Source organism: Trichechus manatus, unplaced genomic scaffold (assembly GCF_000243295.1).
Source record: "Trichechus manatus latirostris isolate Lorelei unplaced genomic scaffold, TriManLat1.0 scaffold00108, whole genome shotgun sequence".
In the NCBI taxonomy this organism is placed as follows: domain Eukaryota; kingdom Metazoa; phylum Chordata; class Mammalia; order Sirenia; family Trichechidae; genus Trichechus; species Trichechus manatus.
In genome coordinates this window covers 3308275-3329883 of record NW_004444044.1, presented here as the reverse complement: position 1 = coordinate 3329883, position 21609 = coordinate 3308275, and the positions used below count along the sequence as shown (strand labels likewise).

General features: G+C 37.9%; 1 protein-coding gene across 3 annotated transcripts in view; it reads left to right on the top strand.

Annotated features, from left to right (window-relative positions):
- The window catches only part of SLC4A4 (solute carrier family 4 member 4), a 410477-nt gene that overhangs the window by 282602 nt on the left and 106266 nt on the right, over positions 1-21609 (top strand). For all 3 annotated transcript variants that reach the window (XM_004383322.1, XM_004383323.2, XM_004383321.1), the window contains exons 8-12: positions 676-833; positions 8422-8509; positions 14309-14463; positions 15304-15417; positions 17511-17685. In XM_004383322.1, the coding sequence (XP_004383379.1) occupies positions 676-833; positions 8422-8509; positions 14309-14463; positions 15304-15417; positions 17511-17685 (690 nt within the window). The remainder of the gene's footprint in view (positions 1-675; positions 834-8421; positions 8510-14308; positions 14464-15303; positions 15418-17510; positions 17686-21609) is intronic.

Below are 21609 nucleotides of genomic sequence, written 5' to 3'. Positions count from 1 at the left end.
TACCATGACCTTCAAGGCCCTTACAATCTGGCCTCTGCTTACATATGCAACTTCATTTGCTATTTCCTCTCCTTTGCTCCTTCAGCTCCTGCCATACTTGCTGTTGTTTCTGTTCCTCTAACTGCCAGATTCCTTCCTTTATTGGAGACTTTGGATTTGCCTAGAATGTTCTTTGTCCAGATCTTTGCATGGCTTGTCCCCTCATTCCAATACCAAATGTATTTTTTCAGAGAGCTTCCCTGACCACCCTGATGATACCCCCTTACCTGTTTTATTTTTTTCTTCTTAGCACTTTTCACTACCTGAAATCATATTTTATTTCTCCCCCACTGGAATATAAGCCCAAGGAGTTTATATTCCTAGGGCTTAGATGAGTGCTTGGCTTAGAGTAGATTCTCAATAAATGTTTGTTGAATAAGTAAATAAATAAATGCATGGAGTCATTCTATACATTGTTTTATTTGCAAACCATGAATATTATGCCCTAAATATTCTTGATAGAAGGTACAGAGAAAGTTTATTATAATAGCATAATTAAACATAATAGAAAAATGGCTAGCTAAGTCCTGTTGCATGTAGACTTAAGAAGGAATTTCCCGTAAGTGATACATGGGATATCTCTTTTTTTTCACCTCTCTGTAAATAAGTTATGTTTTCTTGGCTCTGTTCACGCAGCTGAAGAACAAATTCATGAAAAAAATTCCACGTGATGCAGAAGCTTCAAATGTACTTGTTGGGGAGGTTGACTTCTTGGATACTCCTTTCATTGCCTTTGTTCGACTGCAGCAGGCTGTCATGCTGGGTGCCCTGACTGAGGTCCCTGTGCCCACGAGGTAAGCTGCTCCCTTTACCTGGTTATAGAAAAATCAGGGTCTACAGTGTGGTTATAGAAAAATCAGGGTCTACAATGTGGTTATGGAAAAATCTCTCCCACAGACTAAAGACTAAAGAATCAATGTAATGCAGATATAACCAGTGCCAGCATGTAGGAGAGATATAATCTGAAATAATGGCTAAGTCTGACCATGCTACCAAATTACTTGGCATTTACATAGTAGTAGTGACAATAATAATAATAACAGTTACAATAACTTATTGGGCAATGTACTGGTTTCTTTTTATAGATTATTCTATTTAATACCCCAATAATATTTTAAAGTACAAATTATAGGTATCTGGATTTTATAGATGAAGAAACTGAATCTTAGAGCTTAAGTAATTTTTCCAAGGTCGTACAGATGGTAAATGGTTCAGAAGGTTTCATTTGCTGTATGTTTTATCAGAAAATTGGTTGTGGTTACCTATATACACACACACATACACACACACAAAAATTCTTTAAGCTGTACCCTTAAATTTGTACTTTATTTGTTATGTCACAGTAACTTTTTATTTTAAAAGGAAGCATATCACTCTTATGTTACAATCATCTACTCTTTTTTAATTATTCATACACCATGTATTTTATTTATTTCAGTTATATATTTACAGATACTTGCTAATATGAAAATACAGTGGACAGGCAAACTGAACTTTTGAAGCTATGCAATCCTTATTTCAAGAATAGATTCCAGCTCCTTGAGCGTCATGTATTTTCCAAACATTTCCCCAAAGGCTTTAAATATTATGTTTAAAATATTTCCACATGAAAATTATTTTACATTTATATACACAAAGAATAGTAAGAGCTCTCAGTCACAAAGGTGACAAAGAGACATTAGTATCTGTGCTTTGTAGAGTAATCCTTTATTCCATTTCCCCACATGAGCAAGAAGGGCTGTACATCCTCCCTGGGGATCTCAGACAGTCTGAGCATGTTAACCTGTAGTCACAAGAGGCACAATGTTTGAGTTGAGCCAAGTTAGGAGAAAATTTCCTAACAGCCTCCTAATTCGTAGATTATAAGCCATTTTTCCTGATCATATATGTATTTTCATCTGCATTTTTGTATTTCTTTAACACTTAAAACAGGTAAACAGGAATAATACATGCCGCAGTCACTGGACAAACAGTACTGCAAAGGAGAAGATCATAGCTTAATCAATTAATGGGATTATCATGACTTGTGTTTTCTGTAACTTAGATTTTTGCTTGAAAACATTCCAGCAGAGCCTTGCAGTTCTATCTGAACAATCACCTGGCAAACAGCTGACTCAGATAATGGCTGAAGTCCAGCTCATGTGCCCCTATGGTTTTATTTATGTCTCTTTAGACTAACTTTACTGGGGCTTGAAAGTATTGAAGAAAATTGCTCTTGCTTTTTCATTTTTATTTTTTCTTTAGAAGCTACAAATAAAAAAATGTTTGAAAAGTCTTTTTATTTAACAATAGTCTGAGCTCATTGATTAGCAAATGATGACTATTCTCGTGCCCCTCTGTCTAGTCTTATCATCTGCTTTTGTCTGGCTCACTCGTCTTTTCCTTCCGTACCAGAGGGTGCTAGTCTAGAGGTGAAATACAGCATCATTTGAATTACAAGAAGAAGCCAAGCAATTCAAGGGAATATAATTCAATAATATCATAAAACTATTTTAGGGCAATAATCCAAGCTGTATGTCCTTGCATATTAACATTTTCCCAGGAAATTAGTTTTATCCATTTGCTGTCCTCCAACCAGTGCAAGCTATAATCACTGACTAAGGAGTGTCATTAGGTTTTTTTTTGTGTGTGTGTGTGAGTAATGTGGGGTCATTTACAATGGCTGCATCCTGTGAAATCCAATAAAGGAAATCCCATAAGGAATGTGGTAGTCATTGTGAAAAACTGCCTCTGCATTTGACAATGTGCTTTAACGTACATGCTAGTCTATTGTACTAAAGGAAGACCTGTTTTTGTACATATCTTTCTATGATAGCTCTTCCTTTTAGAAGTGGAAGAAAGTTATACTCGTATGTCTATTATTATTATTACTATTACTAGTAAACAGTATTACTACCACACACCTTTTAGAAAATGTGGCTCTAGCAGCTCTTCTTTAATGCGTAGATCTATGTTGGCTTTCTGCCTGCAGTTGGTCTACTGCTATGGATGTCTGTCTACTTAGGGCCCTCTTGCTGTCAATTTGGAAGCACACGTGTCTGTGTCTCTATTCTTTGATCTTTGGTGACTTGGTTGGATGCGTTTATGATTTTCCTAGCATGTTACAGGCACTTTGCTTGCTGTCATCTTATAGTCACATCTGATATACTCACATATACTTGAGGTATTAAAAAATCCAAAACCAAATCTGTTGCCTTCGAGTTGATTCCGACGCATAGCAACCCTATAGGACCTCTCAGAGTAGAACTGCCCCGTAGGGTTTCCAAGGAGCCACTGGTGGATTTGAACTGCTGACCTTTTGGTTAGCAGCTGAGCTGTTAACCACTGTGCCACCAGGACTCTCCTTGAGCTATGTAGGGGATAAATATTATTATTTCCATTGTATAGTTTCAACATGTAGGCAAAGGGAAGATTCACTGTCGGTGCTGGAAATAGAACTGCAGATTTCTAATTTGGAGGCTAGACTCTTAGGAAGGTCCTAAGGACATAAACTGGGAGCCCTGGTGGTAAAGTAGTTAAGAGCTTGGCTACTAACCAAAAGGTCCACAGTTTGAATCCACCAGCCCCTCCTTGGAAATCCTATGGTACAGTTCTACTCTGCCCTGTAGGGTTGCTATGAGTTGGAATTGACTTGATGGCAATGGGTTTTTTTTCAGTAAAGACATATCCAGAATGGATTGAAGTAAAATATTTTAGTTTTCCCATGAAGAAGAATAAAAACTCCAGATTACTTTTTCCTTTTCTGATCTTGATTTGCACATGTAAGACAAATAATTATCCAGTGAGCTCTAGTCCTCTAAAAAAAAACTAGAATGTCTACCCTTTTTGTATCACTGTAAATTAATATATAATTTATGTTATCCATAATGATTTTATTACAAAAGTAGTTTTTGCCTTAAGAAAGTAGTTTGTGCTTAATTATCTGACCAATTTTTTTTTTTTTTTAAAAAAAAAACATTAGCGGGATTGAGATGGAGGTCCTGCTAGCATACTTCTGTCATGTCCACCAGTCTAATTGCTAGCTGCTGTTTACTGCATGACATGTAGTTGATTATGGTGAGTTTGTGGTCCTCTTGAATTGATTCTGGAAGCTACAGTTTAGCCACATTTTCCAAAGCCACTAAATATGAATAATAGGTTATTTGATTCACTGTTTTGAGAGGAGGGAGTAAAGGATTGGTACATGCTGAGTTTATTCTTGAAATCGCTGTGATATATCAGGAAGGAAAGGGGGTACACATCATTTATGAAAAGATTGAGTGGTTTAGGAAGGCTGGCTCCTTTTCTGATATTATGCTCTGTTTTTGCCTGTAATTATTTTGTGAATGTGAGTATAGTCCCTTGGTTCCGGACACAGATCATCTGGTACTTGTTTTTGTTGTGGAGAATGCCAGCAGCATCATCTCTATGCATAATTAATTAGTTATGTAAAAAAGCTCACAAAAGTAAGGGCCTCATGAAGATTCTCGAGACAATTTGGTACTATTAAAAATTCTAACTATGACTTATTTCTAGGTATGAGTTGAATGAAAAGAACTCAGTAACATAGACTAATTTTCTTCTGGACTGTCAACATTAGGCTGTGCCCTTCAGCCACACAAATGTGATGTTTACTCTAATTTGTTAATAAAGAAAAAAAGCTCTGGTTAAAAATAACATCTGTCCATTGACAAAAAAACGGCTTTGGTCATGAAAGGAGTTTTCAGTACATTATAAAAACTGCATTTGTCAGGATGTACTACTATCATAAAAGTTGTAACAGCTTTCCCTTCTTTGAGGGTTAAGGAGGGGAGAACACATTTCAGGCAGAGGCAACTTCAACTTGCTGAGTTGTTCTGTGCTGCTAGTTTTCCCAGATCTCTCATCCTCTTTTCAATAACACAGTCCAAATTGTTGTTGTTGTTGTTAGTTGTTGTCGAGTCGATTCCGACTGATGGTGATCCCCTGTGCAGAGCAGAACTGCTCTCTAGGGTTTTCATGGCTATCACCTTTCAGAAGTCTTCTGAGGTGCCTGTGGGTGGGTTTGAACCACCAACCTTTGGCTCATAGTCGAGCGCTTAACTGTTTGCACCACCCATGTACTCCTGCAGTCCAAATTAGAGGCTTCTGTCCTACAGATGAAGTTTTTGACTAATGATGATGTTTCCTGCTACTTTACAATGGCCACATTCCTTCTCTATATCATTGTAAGAGGTGAGTTTACGAATTGTTCCTGACTAGACTATGAGTCTGAATTGATTCGATGGCAATGGGTTTGGTTTGGTTTTTGACTAATGTGAAAATTGTAACTAATGTGTAACTATGGGTTTTTTTTTTTTTTTGGTATTTGGTGATATTTCATTAAAGGAGAAATATCTTTATCTTTTTTTTCAATAAAAATTACACTTCCCAGGAAAGGAGAATTGTACCTTTTTATCTAGATTACTGAACCAATATAATTCTCATTTACTGGGTTCGTTGCTATGCTGTATATTACAGACCATTAGACTGCTGCCTCCATCCATTCTTTGACTAGTACTATTTAGCAGAGACCAAAGAGTATAATATTTTATAGAAAATGTATGCCTTCATCTCATAGGATTTAACTTGGACGTTCCATTACTTTTATCAGCTCTTGGGATAGTTACCCGTCCTCTGCCAGAGTTTTTGTTGGAGGACTCTCAATGACAGACTGTTTTTCTTGCTGTATGTTGTTGTCGTTGTTAGATGCCCTTTAGTTGGTTCCAACTCATAGCAACCTTATGTACAACAGAACAAAACACTGCGCTGTCCTGCACCATCCTCACAGTCATTGCTGTGTTTGAGCGCATTGCTGCAGCCACTGTCAATCTTTCTCTATAACAAGACAGTATTTTGGTTTTGTTGCCATAGAGTCAGCCTGATAATTAGCCCATGTGTCAGTTGGTAAATACATTTTCATAATGTGTATTTGTAAGCTAAAATCATGATAGAGATGCTAGGGAGAAATTGGAAGGTTACAGAGTGGTTCTGGAAAGGTTTTAGATAGTATGCATTACTGAAAAATTAGGATATAGATACTAGGGTTTGAACTGCCAGCCTTTGGGTTAGCTGCCAAGTGCTTAACCACTGTACCACCAGGGCTCCTTAAAAAGAAAAATGTTAAGCAAAGGAAGTCCATTATTTAAAAATGTATTAAGTGAAGAATCCAGGTGTTAAGTTATTTTCTGTTGCTGCACCAAAGCTTCCCCCTTTTGCCTAAAACTAGACCCTTATTGTCTAGCCTGACAGCTGTCAGTCTGTAGGCAGGCAGATAAGACTGGGAAATATGACTAGTAGGACTGGTGTTTATTAGTGGGATTTGTATTTTACTCTAATGGTTAAATACTCTGCATGTGTTTCACTCAAATCAGTGATCAATTAATTCAGAAAAATACTCTCTCTCTCTCTCTCTCTCTATATATATATATATTATAAAGAGGCTCTTTAGAACAATATAGGTACCAAAAACCAAACAAACCAGTTGCCATTGAGTCGATTCTGACTCATAGTGACCCTACAGGATACAGTAGAACTGCCCCATAGGGTTTCCAAGGAGCGGTTGGTGGATTCGAGGGGCCAACCCTCTTGGTTAGCAGCCATAGCATGCTGTAGCTCTCAACTACTGCACCACCAGGGCTCCAGTATAGGTAGTGATATATAATTTGGGGCCAGCTTCAAAGGAAGAAAGTCTCTAGTATCAATTCAGTTTCAGTGTTAGAAGAACTAAAACTCAATCCTAATATGACTCCTTCACATTAGAATAGACTTTCCTGACTGCTGGTTGCTTTTGCTATTTCATCTACTATGATAACACTTTAAAGTGAGTGTGCCGTTCCACTCCAGAACTGGTTTCTAAGCAAATGAGTGCTGGATGGTTCTATGGTTACTCTGGCATAAATTGTGAGTATTCAAACTTTCAGATGCCTTCTACCTTCTTAATTTCTTTTCTTTTTTTTAAATCCGTTTTGGATTTAATTTTATGATGAAAAAATGAAATATCTAATCAAGTGCATTTTGGAACATTCCCTAACAGTTTGTAGAGCACTTACTGACAATCTTTTTTTTTTTTTTTTTAATTTAAAGTAAGATATATAAATAAATATGTAAAATATACAATTCTGCTAAGCAAAGTGCTAAACTGTTCCTGGTGTGGTAATAACTTCCCTAAGATTTCTTGTCCCCAGCTAAGAAACCACACATTCTTTCTCTAGAGTGACCTATGAATGTCACTGTTGGATAGATTTTCTCTGTTGAATCCTAACCCTGATGTTTAAACTGGGTGGGGAATATTAGACAGAATTGTGAAAAGAGCAGGGGGTTAGGTGGCTTATCTGCTCTCTTCCATTTTCTAGGCTCATCCATTAACCTTGAGCCTCAGTTTCTTCACCATTAAATGGGAATAGGATATCTGTCCTTACTGCAGAGGGTTGTCTGGAAGATTAAATAAGGTGATGACTGTAAAATGCTTTGCAAGCTTTAAAAAGCTATATAAACATATGATGTTATCGTTTTTATTGCCTTCATTATCTCCATGTTAGGTAAGAATATAATCAAGGGATTATCCAGTGTCACCTTTGGATAGTTTTTCTTATTCATTTACTTATCAGGTTCCCTCCTTTCAAGATATGCATTTTTGCCTTTATGATCAATGAGGGAATCCTTCCAACATGATAAGAAGTGATCTGAAGTGTGGATAAGCTCATTACCGCCTGTTTCAGGACCTACTTGCTACACAGCAATGCTTTGTGCATTACCACGAAAATGAGTTTAGAGAGAGAAGTGAGGATACCCACAAAATAATTTTAACTGTCTGTGAAAGATGCTTTGTTTTGAATTTATCTCATATTTCTTTTTCCTTCCTTTGACTGTAAGCTTGTGGCTCACTTGTAGAGGACTTGGTTTTTGCTGATTCCCAGTCACTTCTGAGTAGAAACATTTCTTAAAAGTATGGAAAGGATCATCTGTCACTGCCCATATTGGGTAAGGAAAAGTCTGAGAAATCTGAAGATGTACTAAGCTTTTCTAGTTACTTTGCTTAATGGATTTTCTCCAAAGATTCTGAATCTTCAAAGATGCTCCAAAGATGGAAAAAGAACATTTACGAAAGAAAAATTTTACAACTTGTAAAGTGAACCTTTCCCGCTCAGTGAAAAAGCTTCTCAGGTTTCCCATGCTTCTCCTTTGCCTCCAAATAAACTGAACAACAATTTGTATTTCCCAGTAGTGTAACAGATAATTCTTCATATTGCCAAGAATATTACTTTAGTTTAAAGATTTATTCTAGGCCTAACTTTTTTATGAAGTAGGATAAACATTTCTCAGTTTTATGAATATTGAGTCTTATGAAATGTTAAAGTCTTTGCTTCTTTCCTTTTCCATTAGGTTCTTGTTCATTCTCTTAGGTCCTAAAGGGAAAGCCAAGTCCTACCATGAGATTGGCAGAGCCATTGCCACCTTGATGTCTGACGAGGTACGGAATCAGGAAAATGGGAATCCATGAATGTCCTACTTATGCTGTTTTCACTCTTACTATGAATTGTATGTTACAATTTATTCAATTCAAATTATGTGGTTACCAGGCCTTTTTTTTAAATTTTTTTTATTGTACTTCACGTGAAGGTTTATAGAACAAATAGTTTCTCATTAAACAGTAGTACACATAGTTTTATGACATTGGTTAACAACCCCACAACACGTCAACCCTCTTCCTTCTTGACTTTTTTTTTTAAATTTTTTTTCCTTTTTTTTCAAATAACACAAGACACGGTCATTTGTGGCAAGTGAGCTGATTTCTACACAGTTTTCCATTAGTAAGTTGATGCGTTTTGCTTTTGCATCAGATTCTAAACTCTGTTGGACTAAAACATATTTTCCATTATTTTTTAAACAATGTTTAAATCATAGAACTGATGTATGTTAAATAGTTCTAAAAAGTTCAAGTTGACTATGTTAACTTAAACTTTATTTCTAAAAATATTTAATATATTCATTCTGGGAATTCAAGGGTCCATATACTGTCTTGTTTCAGAAATATTGGATTCAGTTGGAAAATAATGCATAACAAAATGGATAATACATTTTTTTCTTAGGTATCAGAAATTACATGTTTTTATGATGTTTCTTATCTTGTGGGAAAGAATGATAGAAATACTAAAATGCATTAGCAATCATTACTGCAGAGTGTGTAGTACTTTGGATTATATCCTTACTAACTCTCATAGTAGTTCAAATGTTGTAACACCCATTTTAGACATGGCAAAACTCAGAGCTAGTCTCATACTAGGAGAAATAGTATTAGAATACAGAATCACTGATTTCTGCTTCTGTGTCTTTCTAATTTAGTTATTTTTCCAGTTTTTTTGCTTGATTTGCCAGTTTTGCCAGGTGTTAAGTGGAGAAAAGGACACAGGATAGTTATGCTGTTTTTTTTCCCCACTTGATGGGACTGAGCATCTCAGTGAGTTCATTTATTTTTGTTGTATGTTCATGTATATGTATATATATATATATTTAAATTCTTCCTCCTATGATACATCAATTAGAAATACTTCAGGCTGTGACAGAAAATCTGAATTACAGTGGCTTAAAGAATTTTGGGCTTATTTTTCTCACACAACGAGAAGTTTGGAGGTAGGTGGTTGCTGAGGTTGGTTTAATGTACTGCTTATTGATAAATCAAGAACCAAGGCTCCTGTTTCATGTCTTAAGATCGCTGTTACCGTCAGCCCCAGGCCCTACATCTATTCAAGGCAGAAAGAGGGGGTGAGGTGATGTCAGTTGTTATCTGTCTCTTTTACCAGGTATTCTAAAGCTTTCCTAGGCAACTTTTTTCATCTATCTCATTGGTCAGAGATGTCAGTCCTTATTTGCAGGTGAGGCTGGGAAAGTAACTCTCTGATTTTCCAGTCTCTGTAGTGGGAGGCCCCACATGTCTGTCAGTTTTTCGTACTGTGGTGGCTTTGGTGTTGCTGTGATGCTGGAAGCTATGCCACTGGTGTTGCAAGTACTAGCAGGGTCACACATGGTGGACAGGTTTCAGTGAAGCTTCCAGACTAAGACAGACTAGGAAGAAGGACTTGACAGTGCTTCTGAAAAATTGGGCAGTGAAAACCTTTTGAATAGCAGCGAGACATTGTCTGGTATAGTGCCAGAAGATGAGCCCCTCAGATTGGAAGGCACTCAAAAGACAACTGGTGAAGAGCTGCCTCCTCAAAGTAGAGTCAGCCTTAATGATATGCATGGAGTCAAGATTTGGGGACTTTCATTTGCTGATGCGGCACAACTCAAAATGAGAAGAAACAGCTGCAAACATCCATTAATTATCGGAATGTGGAATGTATGAAGCATGAATCTAGGAAAATTGAAAGTCTTCAAAAATGAAATGGAATGCATAAACATTGATATCCTAGGCATTAGTGAGCTGAAATGGACTGGTATTGGAAATTTTGAATCAGTCATATGGTCTACTATGCCAGGAATGACAAATTGAAGAGGAATGGCATTGCATTCATCGTCAAAAAGAACATTTTCAAGATATAACCTGAAGTACAACACTGTTAGTGAAAGGATAATATCCATACGCCTACAAGGAAGACCAGTTAATACGACTGTTATTCAAATGTACATGCCAATCCCAAATGCCAAAGATGAGGGAATTGGAGATTTTTACCAACTTCTGCAGTCTGAAATTGATCAAACATGCGATCAAGATGCATTGACAATTACTGTTAATTGGAATGCAAAAGTTGGAAACAAAGAAGAAGGATTAATAGTTGGAAAATATGCCCTTGGTGATAGAAACAACACCAGATATTGCATAATAGAATTTTGCAAGTCCAATGTCTTCTTCATTGAAAATACCTTTTTTCAACAACATAAACGACAACTATACACATGCACCTTGCCAGATGGAATACACAGGAATCAAATTGACCACATCTGTGGAGAGAGATGATGGAGAAGCTCAGTATCATCGGTCAGAACAAGGCCAGGGGCCAACTTTGGAACAGACCATCAATTGCTTATGTGCAAGTTCAAGTTGAAGCTAAAGAAAATTAGAGCAAGTCCACGAGAGCCAAAATATGACCTTGAGTATATCGCACCTGAATTTAGAGACCATATCAAGAATAGATTTGATGCATTGAACATTAATGACCAAAGTCCAGATGGTGGAATGACATCAAGGACATCATACATGAAGAAAGCAAAAGGTCATCCAAAAGACAGGAGAGAAAGAAAGGACCAAAATGGATGTTAGGAGAGGCTCTGAAGCTTGCTCTTGTATATAGAGTAGCTAAAGTGAAGGGAAGAAATAATGAAGTTTTCAAAGGGCGGCTGAAGAAAACAAAGTAAAGTATTATAATTAAATGTGCAAAGACCTGGAGTTAGAAAACTGTAAAGGGAAGAACACGCTTGGCATTTCTCAAACTGAAAGAACTGAAGAAAAAATTCAAGCCTCAAGCTGCAATATTGAAGCCTTCTACGGGGAAAATTTTGAAAGACACAGTAAGCATCAAAAGAAGATGGAAGGAATACATGGAGTCACTGGAACAAAAAGAATTAGTTGATGTTTAACCATTTCAGGAGATAACATGATCAAGAACTGATGGTACTGAGGAAAGAAGTCCAAGCAGCACTGAAGGGAATGGCAAAAAGCAAATCTGAATACCAGTTGAAATATTTTAACAAATGGATACAGTGCAGGAGATACTCACTCATCTGTCAAGAAATTTGGAAGACACCTACCTGGTCAACCAACTGGAAAAGATCCATATTATGTCCATTCCAAAGAAAAGTGATCCGACAGAATGTGGAAATTATCAAACAACATCATTAATATAACACACAAGTAAAATTTTGCTGACAATCATTCAAAAGCAGTTGCAGCAGTACATCAACATGTAACTGCTAGAAGTTCAAGCTGGATTCAGAAAAGGACATGGAAGGAGGGATATCATTGCTGATGTCAGGTGGATTTTGGCTGAAAGCAGAGGATACCAGAAAGATGTTTACTTGTGTTTTCTTGACTATGCCAAGGCATTTGAATGTGTGAATCATAACAAATTATGGATAACATTGTGAAGAATGGGAATTCCAGAATACTTAATTGTGCTCATGAGGAACCTGTACATAGACCAAGAGGCAGTCATTCAAACAGAACAAGGAGATACTGCGTGGTTTAAAATCAGGAAAGGCATGCATCAGGATTGTGTCCTTTCACCACACTTATTCAATCTAATGCCACTTTCCACGTTCTTCTTCTTATAGTCCAGCTATATGAAGAAGAAGGTGGCATTAGGATTGGAGGAAGACGCATTAACAACCTGTGGTATGCAGATTACACAACCTTGCTTGCTGATAGTGAAGAGGACTTGAAGCACTTACTGATGAAGATCAAAGACTACAGCCTTCAGTATGGATTTTACATCAACATAAAGAAAACAAAAATCCTCACACCTGGACCAATAAGCAACACCATGATAAATGGAAAAAATATTGAAGCTGTCAAGGATTTCATTTTACTTGGATCCATAATTAATGTCCATGGAAGCAGCAGTCAAGAAATCAAATGATGTATTTCATTGGGCAAATCTGTTGCAAATGACCTCTTTAAAGTGTTAAAAAGCAAAGATGTCACCTTGAAGACTAAGGTGACCCTGACTCAAGCCATGGTATTTTTAATCATCTCATATGCATGTGAAAGCTGGACAGCGAATAAGGAATACTGAAGAAGAATTGACACCTTTGAATTATGGTGTTGGCAAAGAATATTGACTATTCCATGGACTGCCAGAAGAATGTACCCATCTGTCTTGGAAGAAGTACAGCCAGAATGCTTCTTAGTGGCGAGGATGGAGAGATTCTGTCTTAACGTACTTTGGACATGTTGTCAGGAGGACCAGTCTCTGGAGAAGGACATCATGCTTTGTAAAGTAGAGGGTCAGAGAAAGAGAGGAATACCTTCAATGAGGTGGATTGACACAGTGGCTGCAACAATGGGCTCAAGCATAAGAATGGTTGTGAGGATGGCACAGGACCGGGCTATGTTTCGTTCTGTTGTACATCGGGACACTGGTTCGGAACTGACTTGACAGCACCCAGCAACACCTAGCAGCAACATAGTGGGGGAGCAAGGGAAAATGAAGTTAAAGATGGTTGTGTCCACCACAAAGGATATACTGACACTTTGTAGTGCCTTTATTTCAATCCCACAACCCTCTACTCATTAAATACTATTTTTTTTTTGACCTTTAAAAATTCTTGTCGAGGAGAAGAGCTGATTCAGTAACAATTGTTAAGAATAGACGAGTGTTCTCTTCTGAAGACTAAAGAATTTTACTTATGAAGTATGAAAAAGTTAGGTTTTGTGTGTAGAACTTTCAGATCATTGGCTAGATTAGAGGAGTGGAACAATTGACAGAGGATTGTGTACATCCTGGAAGCTCTTTGGAGGTACATGAAAGGAGTGAAGTGTTTGCTGCCTTGGATTCTTTAGTTGCTGCTTTACTTAAAGAACAGGAGCCCTGGTGGTGCAATCGTTAAAGCACTTGGCTGCTAACCGAAAAATAAGTGGTTCAAACCCACCAGCTGCTCTGCGGGAGAAAGATGTAGCAGTCTGCTTACGTAAAGATTTACAGTGTTGGAAACCCTGTGGGGGCAGTTCCACTCTGTCCTGGGTTCTTATCAGTCGGAATCGACTCGAGGGCTGTGGGTTAGGTTTTGGCTTACCAAAAGATAGACAGATGATCACCTGTTAAAAATACATTGCTTTCTGTGTTGCTGATATAACTCAACTTTTTCTTTCTTTAATCATTAACATCAGTTGTGTGTTTAAGAGCTGCAGTGCTTGGATTTTAACCTGATCTTAACACTCAGCTTGAACTTTCTCTTCTTGATTTAGCAGTAATTGTTTGTTCCAGTATTTTTATTTTAGGGAAATGACTTTTCAGTATATTTTTCCAAACCATTTTCATTTGGCTTCCATAGCAACTGTATCGGTTGCGGTACATACCACTAGGGGATGAAAGACAACGTTTAACAGTATTGATAGAAGAAAAGCATAACTGTTTTCTTGAACCTCTACCTATAATCTTTGGGATAATAATCTGAAGATTTAAATATATTGGGATAAAATGAATAATAGGAAATATGGCAGCATAGCTATAGTAATATTACAGTGGATTATAGATTGCATTATTCAGTCTTGACATAGAGTTAGGCATGTAGAGAGTTCTCTTGTTAGAACTGCATATCTCGTATTGTTCTTTAGGTGTTCCATGACATTGCTTATAAAGCAAAAGATAGGCAGGACCTGATTGCTGGCATTGACGAGTTTCTGGATGAAGTCATTGTCCTTCCACCTGGGGAATGGGATCCAGCGATCAGGATAGAGCCTCCTAAGAGTCTTCCATCATCTGACAAAAGGTAAATTATCAGGCACTTGGCATTTTCAGTTGCTGGGACATTCCTGGGAAGTGGGTTGTATTTGGAGGAGGAAGTAGGATCAGATTACTGCTTTCATGTTTTCAAGTTCCCATTTGACTGGATATATTATCTCAAGTGAATCACATATATGCCTTGGGTCCACATTCTCTTGACATGTAAAATGGATGTGATAGCTGTGATGTTCTTCAGTAATTATAAATTAGACATCTCAGATTATGATATTGAAATGCATCACAGAGACTCTGTGGGGATGTTCTGGGGACTCCCTGTACATGTTGTTGTTGTTAGGTACCATTAAGTCTATTTCATAGCATCCCCATGTGACAGAGTAGAACTGCCCTATAGTATTTTCTAGGCTGCAATCTTTATGGAAGCAGATCTCCAGATTTTTCTTCTGTGAAACCACTGGGTAGGTGTGAACCACCAACATTTTGGTTAGCAGTTTAGCACTTAACCATTGCTCCCTGTACATGTGGAAGGATCAATTTATTCAATATGAGTCCTTACAGATTAAAGAGTTTAAGAAATTGAGTGAGATTGTTGAGGTGAAGCTGTTTTATAGAAATCTGTTATTTCCCAGGTGAAACAGTTTCCCTGTTTTACAATATACAAGTCCTTCAACTTTTCTATTCCTCTAGTCATTTGTCTTGGCTCTAAATATAACACATTAAGAATTGTCTGTTAGGATAGCAGAAAGAAATAATCTTTGTCCCAAAGGCTGTTTTTTCCCCATATCTTCTTTAGCTGGTGTATAGTATAGCTGAGAAGCAGATGAATGAAATAAATTAATATTCTCTTGGGCTTGGTTGTCTTGCTTAGAAAGAATATGTACTCAGGTGGAGAGAATGTTCAGATGAACGGGGACACGCCCCATGATGGAGGGCATGGAGGAGGAGGTCATGCGGATTGTGAAGAATTGAAGCGAACTGGACGGTAACTGATGGATCCTTTGTCATTCATGATGAGGCCCTCCTTGCATCTAAGTTGCTTCTCATGTTTCTATCAGCATTTTATTCACTGATGTGTTCATTTATTCATCCAAAATATATATATATAATTAGTCCCAGGAACTGGGAATACAGCAGTGAACTAAACAGAACTCCTTGTCTTTATGGAATTTACTTTGAAATGGCAGGAGGTAAACAATAAACAAATAATTGTAGTGATGATTTTATGGGAAAAATAAGCAGAAATAGGAAGTTTTGCAATGGGAGAAAGTTTTTAAAATTTTAGATGGGGTGGCAGAGAAGGCCTTATAGAAAAGGTGACTTTTTAGGAAAGCCTGAAGGAGATGGGAGACAGACGTGTAGAGGCAGAGAAGAGTGTTCCAGGTGGAGTGGACAGCAGCACAGCGTGCCTCCTGTGTGCAGGTGTGATGGGAGTATTAGAGAGGGTTGAGAGAGAGTAAGTGAATGTGTGACAGGAGGACTGAGTAATGTGCCAGTCTTCCCCACTTGGCTTTCATGATTCCATCTCTTCTCTGTATATTTACTTAAGAGTAAGTAACATGTTGTAGAAATCAGCAAATCACAGGTAGGTCACTTTTCTGCCTCCTTAGTCTGCAATTGGGAAGTCAGGGTTCCCAGATAGCTTTGGCTAAATTTCTTTTCATGGCAGTTCTTCTTTCTATACTACCAAGTTCTCCATTTTGTTTTGGGTTAAGTAAAAGTTTAAGTAGGATACTTGTTTTTGGAAGGTATGGCTTTTTTGTAAACATTACAGTTTTTGTTTGTTTTGTTTTGTTTTTTGAAAACACAAAAAGTATGTCATTTAGTATACAATTGAATCTGAACTAAATTAGTTTTTTCCCCTGGTAACCCACTCGGATTTCTTTCCCAAACTAGGAGGAAATTTCTTCCTTCCCTTTTATTTTTTTTTAAAGAATAGAGAATATAACCCCCCCTCCTTTATTTTCTGAGTAGTTCTTTACAAACCATTTCCATTAGGAATATCCTTTTCTACAGATCTGAGTTATAAGATTTAATTTTTTTTACTTAATCACAACTTAATTTTATTTTTTTCTGTTTCTCCTTTCATACATGCATTGTATGCATAAAGCATGCCCAGAGCCATGCATGGCCCTGTGCTTACCAAGACAACCAAGATAGGGCCCTGGCGCTGGGGTAGAGCTTGGTTCCAGTTACCCGGACAGACAGATAATCCTGACAGAGTGGGATAGCCGGTAGTGGAAATCTGAGTGATAAGTGGAGAGTCAAGACTTTAGGGGGCTGTTGAACTCTGAGAGAGGGCATTCTAGGCAGAAGGAATGACATGGGGAAGGCTGAGATGAGAGATTTGGCTGAGGAAGGGGAAGATGACTAAGATGTAGGATGAGTAGGGTTGCTCAGCTTGCAGTGCTGCACAACACAGCTGCATGGCCCCCTCCCTCAATTTCTTCAGGTCCTTACCCCGAAGTCACTTTCTCAGAAGGCCTGCTCCTCCAGCACTTCATAACTCTCTTCCGCACATTATATTTTTTCCTTGGTTTTTATCACTATGAATTTTACTTATTTTATCTGTTCCTCTCACAAAAAGTAAATTCCACAAAGGCAGGGATTTTTGCCTGGGTTGTTCGCTGCTCTGTCTCCAATACCCAGAAGGTGCTGGGCATGTCGCAGGTGTTGAGTAAATATTTGTGGAATGACTGGATGACTGAATGAATGGGGATGGAAAGGAAACTATGGCAAGATTATAAAGGGCCTGATATGATCTGCTCACATGTTTGGACGTTTATCTTCAGGCAGTGAGAAACTTTAACTCATTACCACTGAACACTCTCATCTAAAGACCAACTGGCAGTCTTTGGGAGAAATGTGACACCTAAATTTGTTGACCAAAAAAGAGAGTGATAGAAAAAAATTTATTCCTATGCAGATTCCAGGTTTCATCTTAGGTAGTCAAATAGTATCTTGCCATTGATTCAAGCATTTTAAGTACAGATTCTTTGTGGTTTAGTCAGTTGTCTTTTGGTTAATTTGAGGGTAATTTATTTTACATTGTCACATGTTTGCTTTCTCCCTGCCCAGGTTCTGTGGTGGACTAATTAAGGACATAAAGAGGAAAGCACCATTTTTTGCCAGTGATTTTTATGATGCTTTAAATATTCAGGCTCTTTCAGCAATTCTCTTCATTTATCTGGCAACTGTAACCAATGCTATCACTTTTGGAGGACTGCTTGGGGATGCCACTGACAACATGCAGGTGGGTATGGTTTTGGGGAGGACACAAATAGTACAGCCCAGATTGCCTTCCTCACCCCTACAGCTCAGTTAGAAGCAGATGGCCTTTCAGTTACTCAGCGTGATTTTCTTTCTTTTGCTGGATGCTGCATTTTACTTTGCTTCTGGCCTACTGCTATATTTCTAGCATTTTAGTAATTATAAAAATAGCTCGATGAAATCTGGCTTGAGTCACAAGTGGGGAAGAGAAAAGGGGAAGGAAATGAGGATATATAATTCTATTTGGGCAAAAGCATATCAGCTGCTTTAATTTTGTGCAGTGCACAAGGTTTAGCTCTTCCACTATTTGGAATATATGGGCCATATACTGTTAAATTTAATGATCATACTCTTTGTGGGAATACATGATTAGCTCCATTTTACACATGAGCAAATAGAATCATCCAACAATTGAGTGATTTCCTCAAGGTTGGGTTTCCATATCAACTGTCTCACATTAGGCTGTAAAGACTAATGACTTGACTTAATTTGTATTTTGTATGAACCAAAATTTGTTGATTTCTTTGCATCTGGCATTTGGTTTCCTTTTGCGTCAATAATAGACAGTTTTGTTGATAGAAAGATATTTTTGATACACAGAAAAATATGTAAAACAAGTTTTAGTTGATCTAGTCATTTTAAAAGGAGCCCTGGTGGCACAGTGGTGAATCACTCAGTTGCTAACCAAAACTTTAGCAATTTGAACTCACCAGCCACTCCGTGGGAGAAAGATGTTTCAGTTTGCTTCTGTAAGGATTATAGCCTTGGAAACCCTATGGGGAAGTTGTACCCTGTCCTATAGGATTGCTATGAGTTGGAATCCACTCAATGACAACGAGGTTAGTTGTTTTAAAGAAATAGGCATTGTGCTAGGTGCTGAATAGAGTGGTGAATGAAGCTGATATTTTTATGAAAACAATCAGATTTGAGCCCTTTTCAAACTCCAACCTCCTACTTTACTACTTACTACTCTTTAACCTATATGACATTTGTAACTAACCAGCCAGTTTATTTAAAAAAAAAAAGAAAAAAAAAAAGCTGATTCCAAAGGGTTGCTTTTCTTCCATTGCTGTTTTCTTCCCTAGGCACATTCGTGCTCCAGATTTCTGCCTAAACACAAAAATGAAATGGAGAGTATCTATAACATCTATGTTGACCCAAGTAAAATGGGAGAAATTACTTTAAAAATTATATTTTATTTTAAGTGCACTTTTCTCTTTTAGCTTTTATCAATAGCTGCATAACATATTATCCCCAAATGTAGAAGCTTAAAACAACCATTATAATATTACCTCTCATAGTTTTGGAGGTTGATGGGCTCAGCTGGGTGGATCTAGCATTGGTCCTCGTGAGGGTGGAGTCATCTGAGGGCTTTTTTACTCACTTGTCCAGTGCCTGGTCTTTGATACCTGGACAATTGGGGTCTTGTTGAACATCTCGCTCTTCATGTGACTTTACCACGTGGCTAATTTGGGCTTTCTAACAGCATGGCAGTCATAGGTTAGTAGGGTTTACATGGTGTCGGCTTCTCTTGAGCAAGTGTTCCAAGAGACCAAAGGGGGATTGCAAGGCCTATTTTGACTTAGCCTCAGAAATGAGATAGCGTCACTTGTTCTGTATTCCACTGGTCAACCATTGGAGGACCAGTTTGGAGACTGGCTACCACAGCCCTCCTCCTCCTATTCCATACAGCTTTGTGTTAAAATTACTTACAAGTAACATGTATTTTGGAACACAGGTCATTTTTATATTACAAAATATTGTGGTTTATTTATAATACATAGATAATATTTTATCATACTCTTTATTATTATGATAGTGTATTTTACTAAAATATTATCAAATATTATTTAACAGAAACCACTATTAAAAGCATTTAAAAAATTTAGCCACATGACAGACTTCTCACATGGAAGTGATTTATGAACCATTCTAGCAAACACCGTTTGGCTTTTCTGATCTGCACCAAATTATATGGACATAGCATTGGGTAACAATATAAAATACAGACAACCTGGACAACTGAATAAATCTACTTGGTGGACAAAATTCAAAAGGATCAGAGCAAGGGAAAATTTTCCCAAAGCAATACCACAAAACTAGGGTGATAGGTCTGACATGGCAGAAACATATCTGGGGTCATGTTACGTGATTGATTTAAGCCAGTAGTGCTGGACTATAGCTACATATAGTAAGTATGATGCTGCTACTGTATGTAGAAGTAGCGCTGCGTATGTTGTTGTTGTGTGCCATTGAGCAACCCTATATGGCAGAGTGGTGTTACCCCATAGGGTTTCCTAGGCTTTAGTCTTTATGGGAGCGGATTACCAGGTCTTTTCTCCTGTGGAGCCGCTGAGAGGTTCGAACTACTGACCTTTCAGTTAGCAGCTGAGCACTTAACCGTTGAGCCACAGGGCTTCTTAGTGTTGTATATAGGAACCATGAAATGATTATCTTTGTTACATTCTTCATTGACTCTACATTTGTTGGCCCACTGTTCTACAGATGAGTCATGTTATAGAGAATTTGGATACCAGTAGCTGAAGCTGATTGCAATATCGAAATGTAGCACCTGTGAAGGAAGACTTAACAGTACTGGGTTCAGTCAGCACAGGGAATGGGTTGCAAACTTAAATGGCTACAGGGGCCAGGTGCCAAAAAAAACCCAAAATGAAACAGAACAGTTGCCATCAAGTTGATTCTGACTTGTAGTGACCTCATGTGTATCAGAGTAGAACTGCTCTCCACATGGTTTCTAATGGCTGATTTTTTGGAAGTAAATCTCCAGGCCTTTCTTCTGAGCTGCCTCTGGGTGGACTCAGACCTCCAGCAGTTTGGTTAGCAGCTGAGTGCCTTAACTGTTTGTACCACACAGGGATTACACAGGGGCCAGGCAGGGCGTATCAATGAAAGAAGAGGCTAGGGTGGGGACTGTGGTGATTCCTGAGAGCACATGCTCCGTTGGAAGGCTGCAGTTGCCACCAGCCTTGCTTGTTACCATGTGAGTGTTAATTTTCAAAGAAAGGCTGAAAATTCAAATCTTATGTGAAATCTGGTGGCTTTTAAGTACTGACAACTGATTAACATTTTAAAAATAGCATTGTGCTGGCCGAAGAATACACACATCAGTGAGTTGCCAGTTAGAGACTGACAGCATGGGAAGTAGAAGCCCAGCATGGTGGGATACAATCATGAAGTATATGAAAAGAGTGTTTTTCCCCCCTTATTTTTTGCTCATTAATGAGATACAAATGAAAAAAAAAATAGATTGTAACAGTAATGTCAGTGATAGATTTGTAATAAAATCTGATTTGTAACAAAATCAAATCAAGAAGTTATTCTTCATCCAAATGATTGGCATAACAAGTAACTAACATAGATCTTTTAAGAAAACAAGTGGAAAATAAAGCACTGAAGTAGTACCCTGAAGCCCACAGTAAGAAGATAAGCCAGGCAGCCACATGTTAAGAAAATTTAAGAAAGCTGTAATTAATAAGATAATAGAAGCTTTTAGGGGGCAGTGGTAGAATTCCATGCAGCAGACCTGGGTTTGATTCTCGACCAATGCACCTCATATGCAGCCACCACCCATCTGTCGGTAGAGGCTTATGGGTTGCTATGATGCTGAACAGGTTTCAGCAGAACTTCCACACTAAGACTAGGAAGAAAGGCCTGCTGATCTGCTTCCAAAAATCAGCCAGTGAAAACCCTAAGGATCTCCACAGTCTGATGGCATTATACGCGGGGTTGCCATGAGTGGGGGCCAACTCTAGTGCAGCTAAGAACAACAATATAGACTTTTGGGAGGGTGGTAAGATCTTTCAGAGTATATAGGGACTTTCTTGTGCAGATAATTTCTAAACACATTTTTTCATGATGTTCGCTTTGAGATGGGGACATAATGACA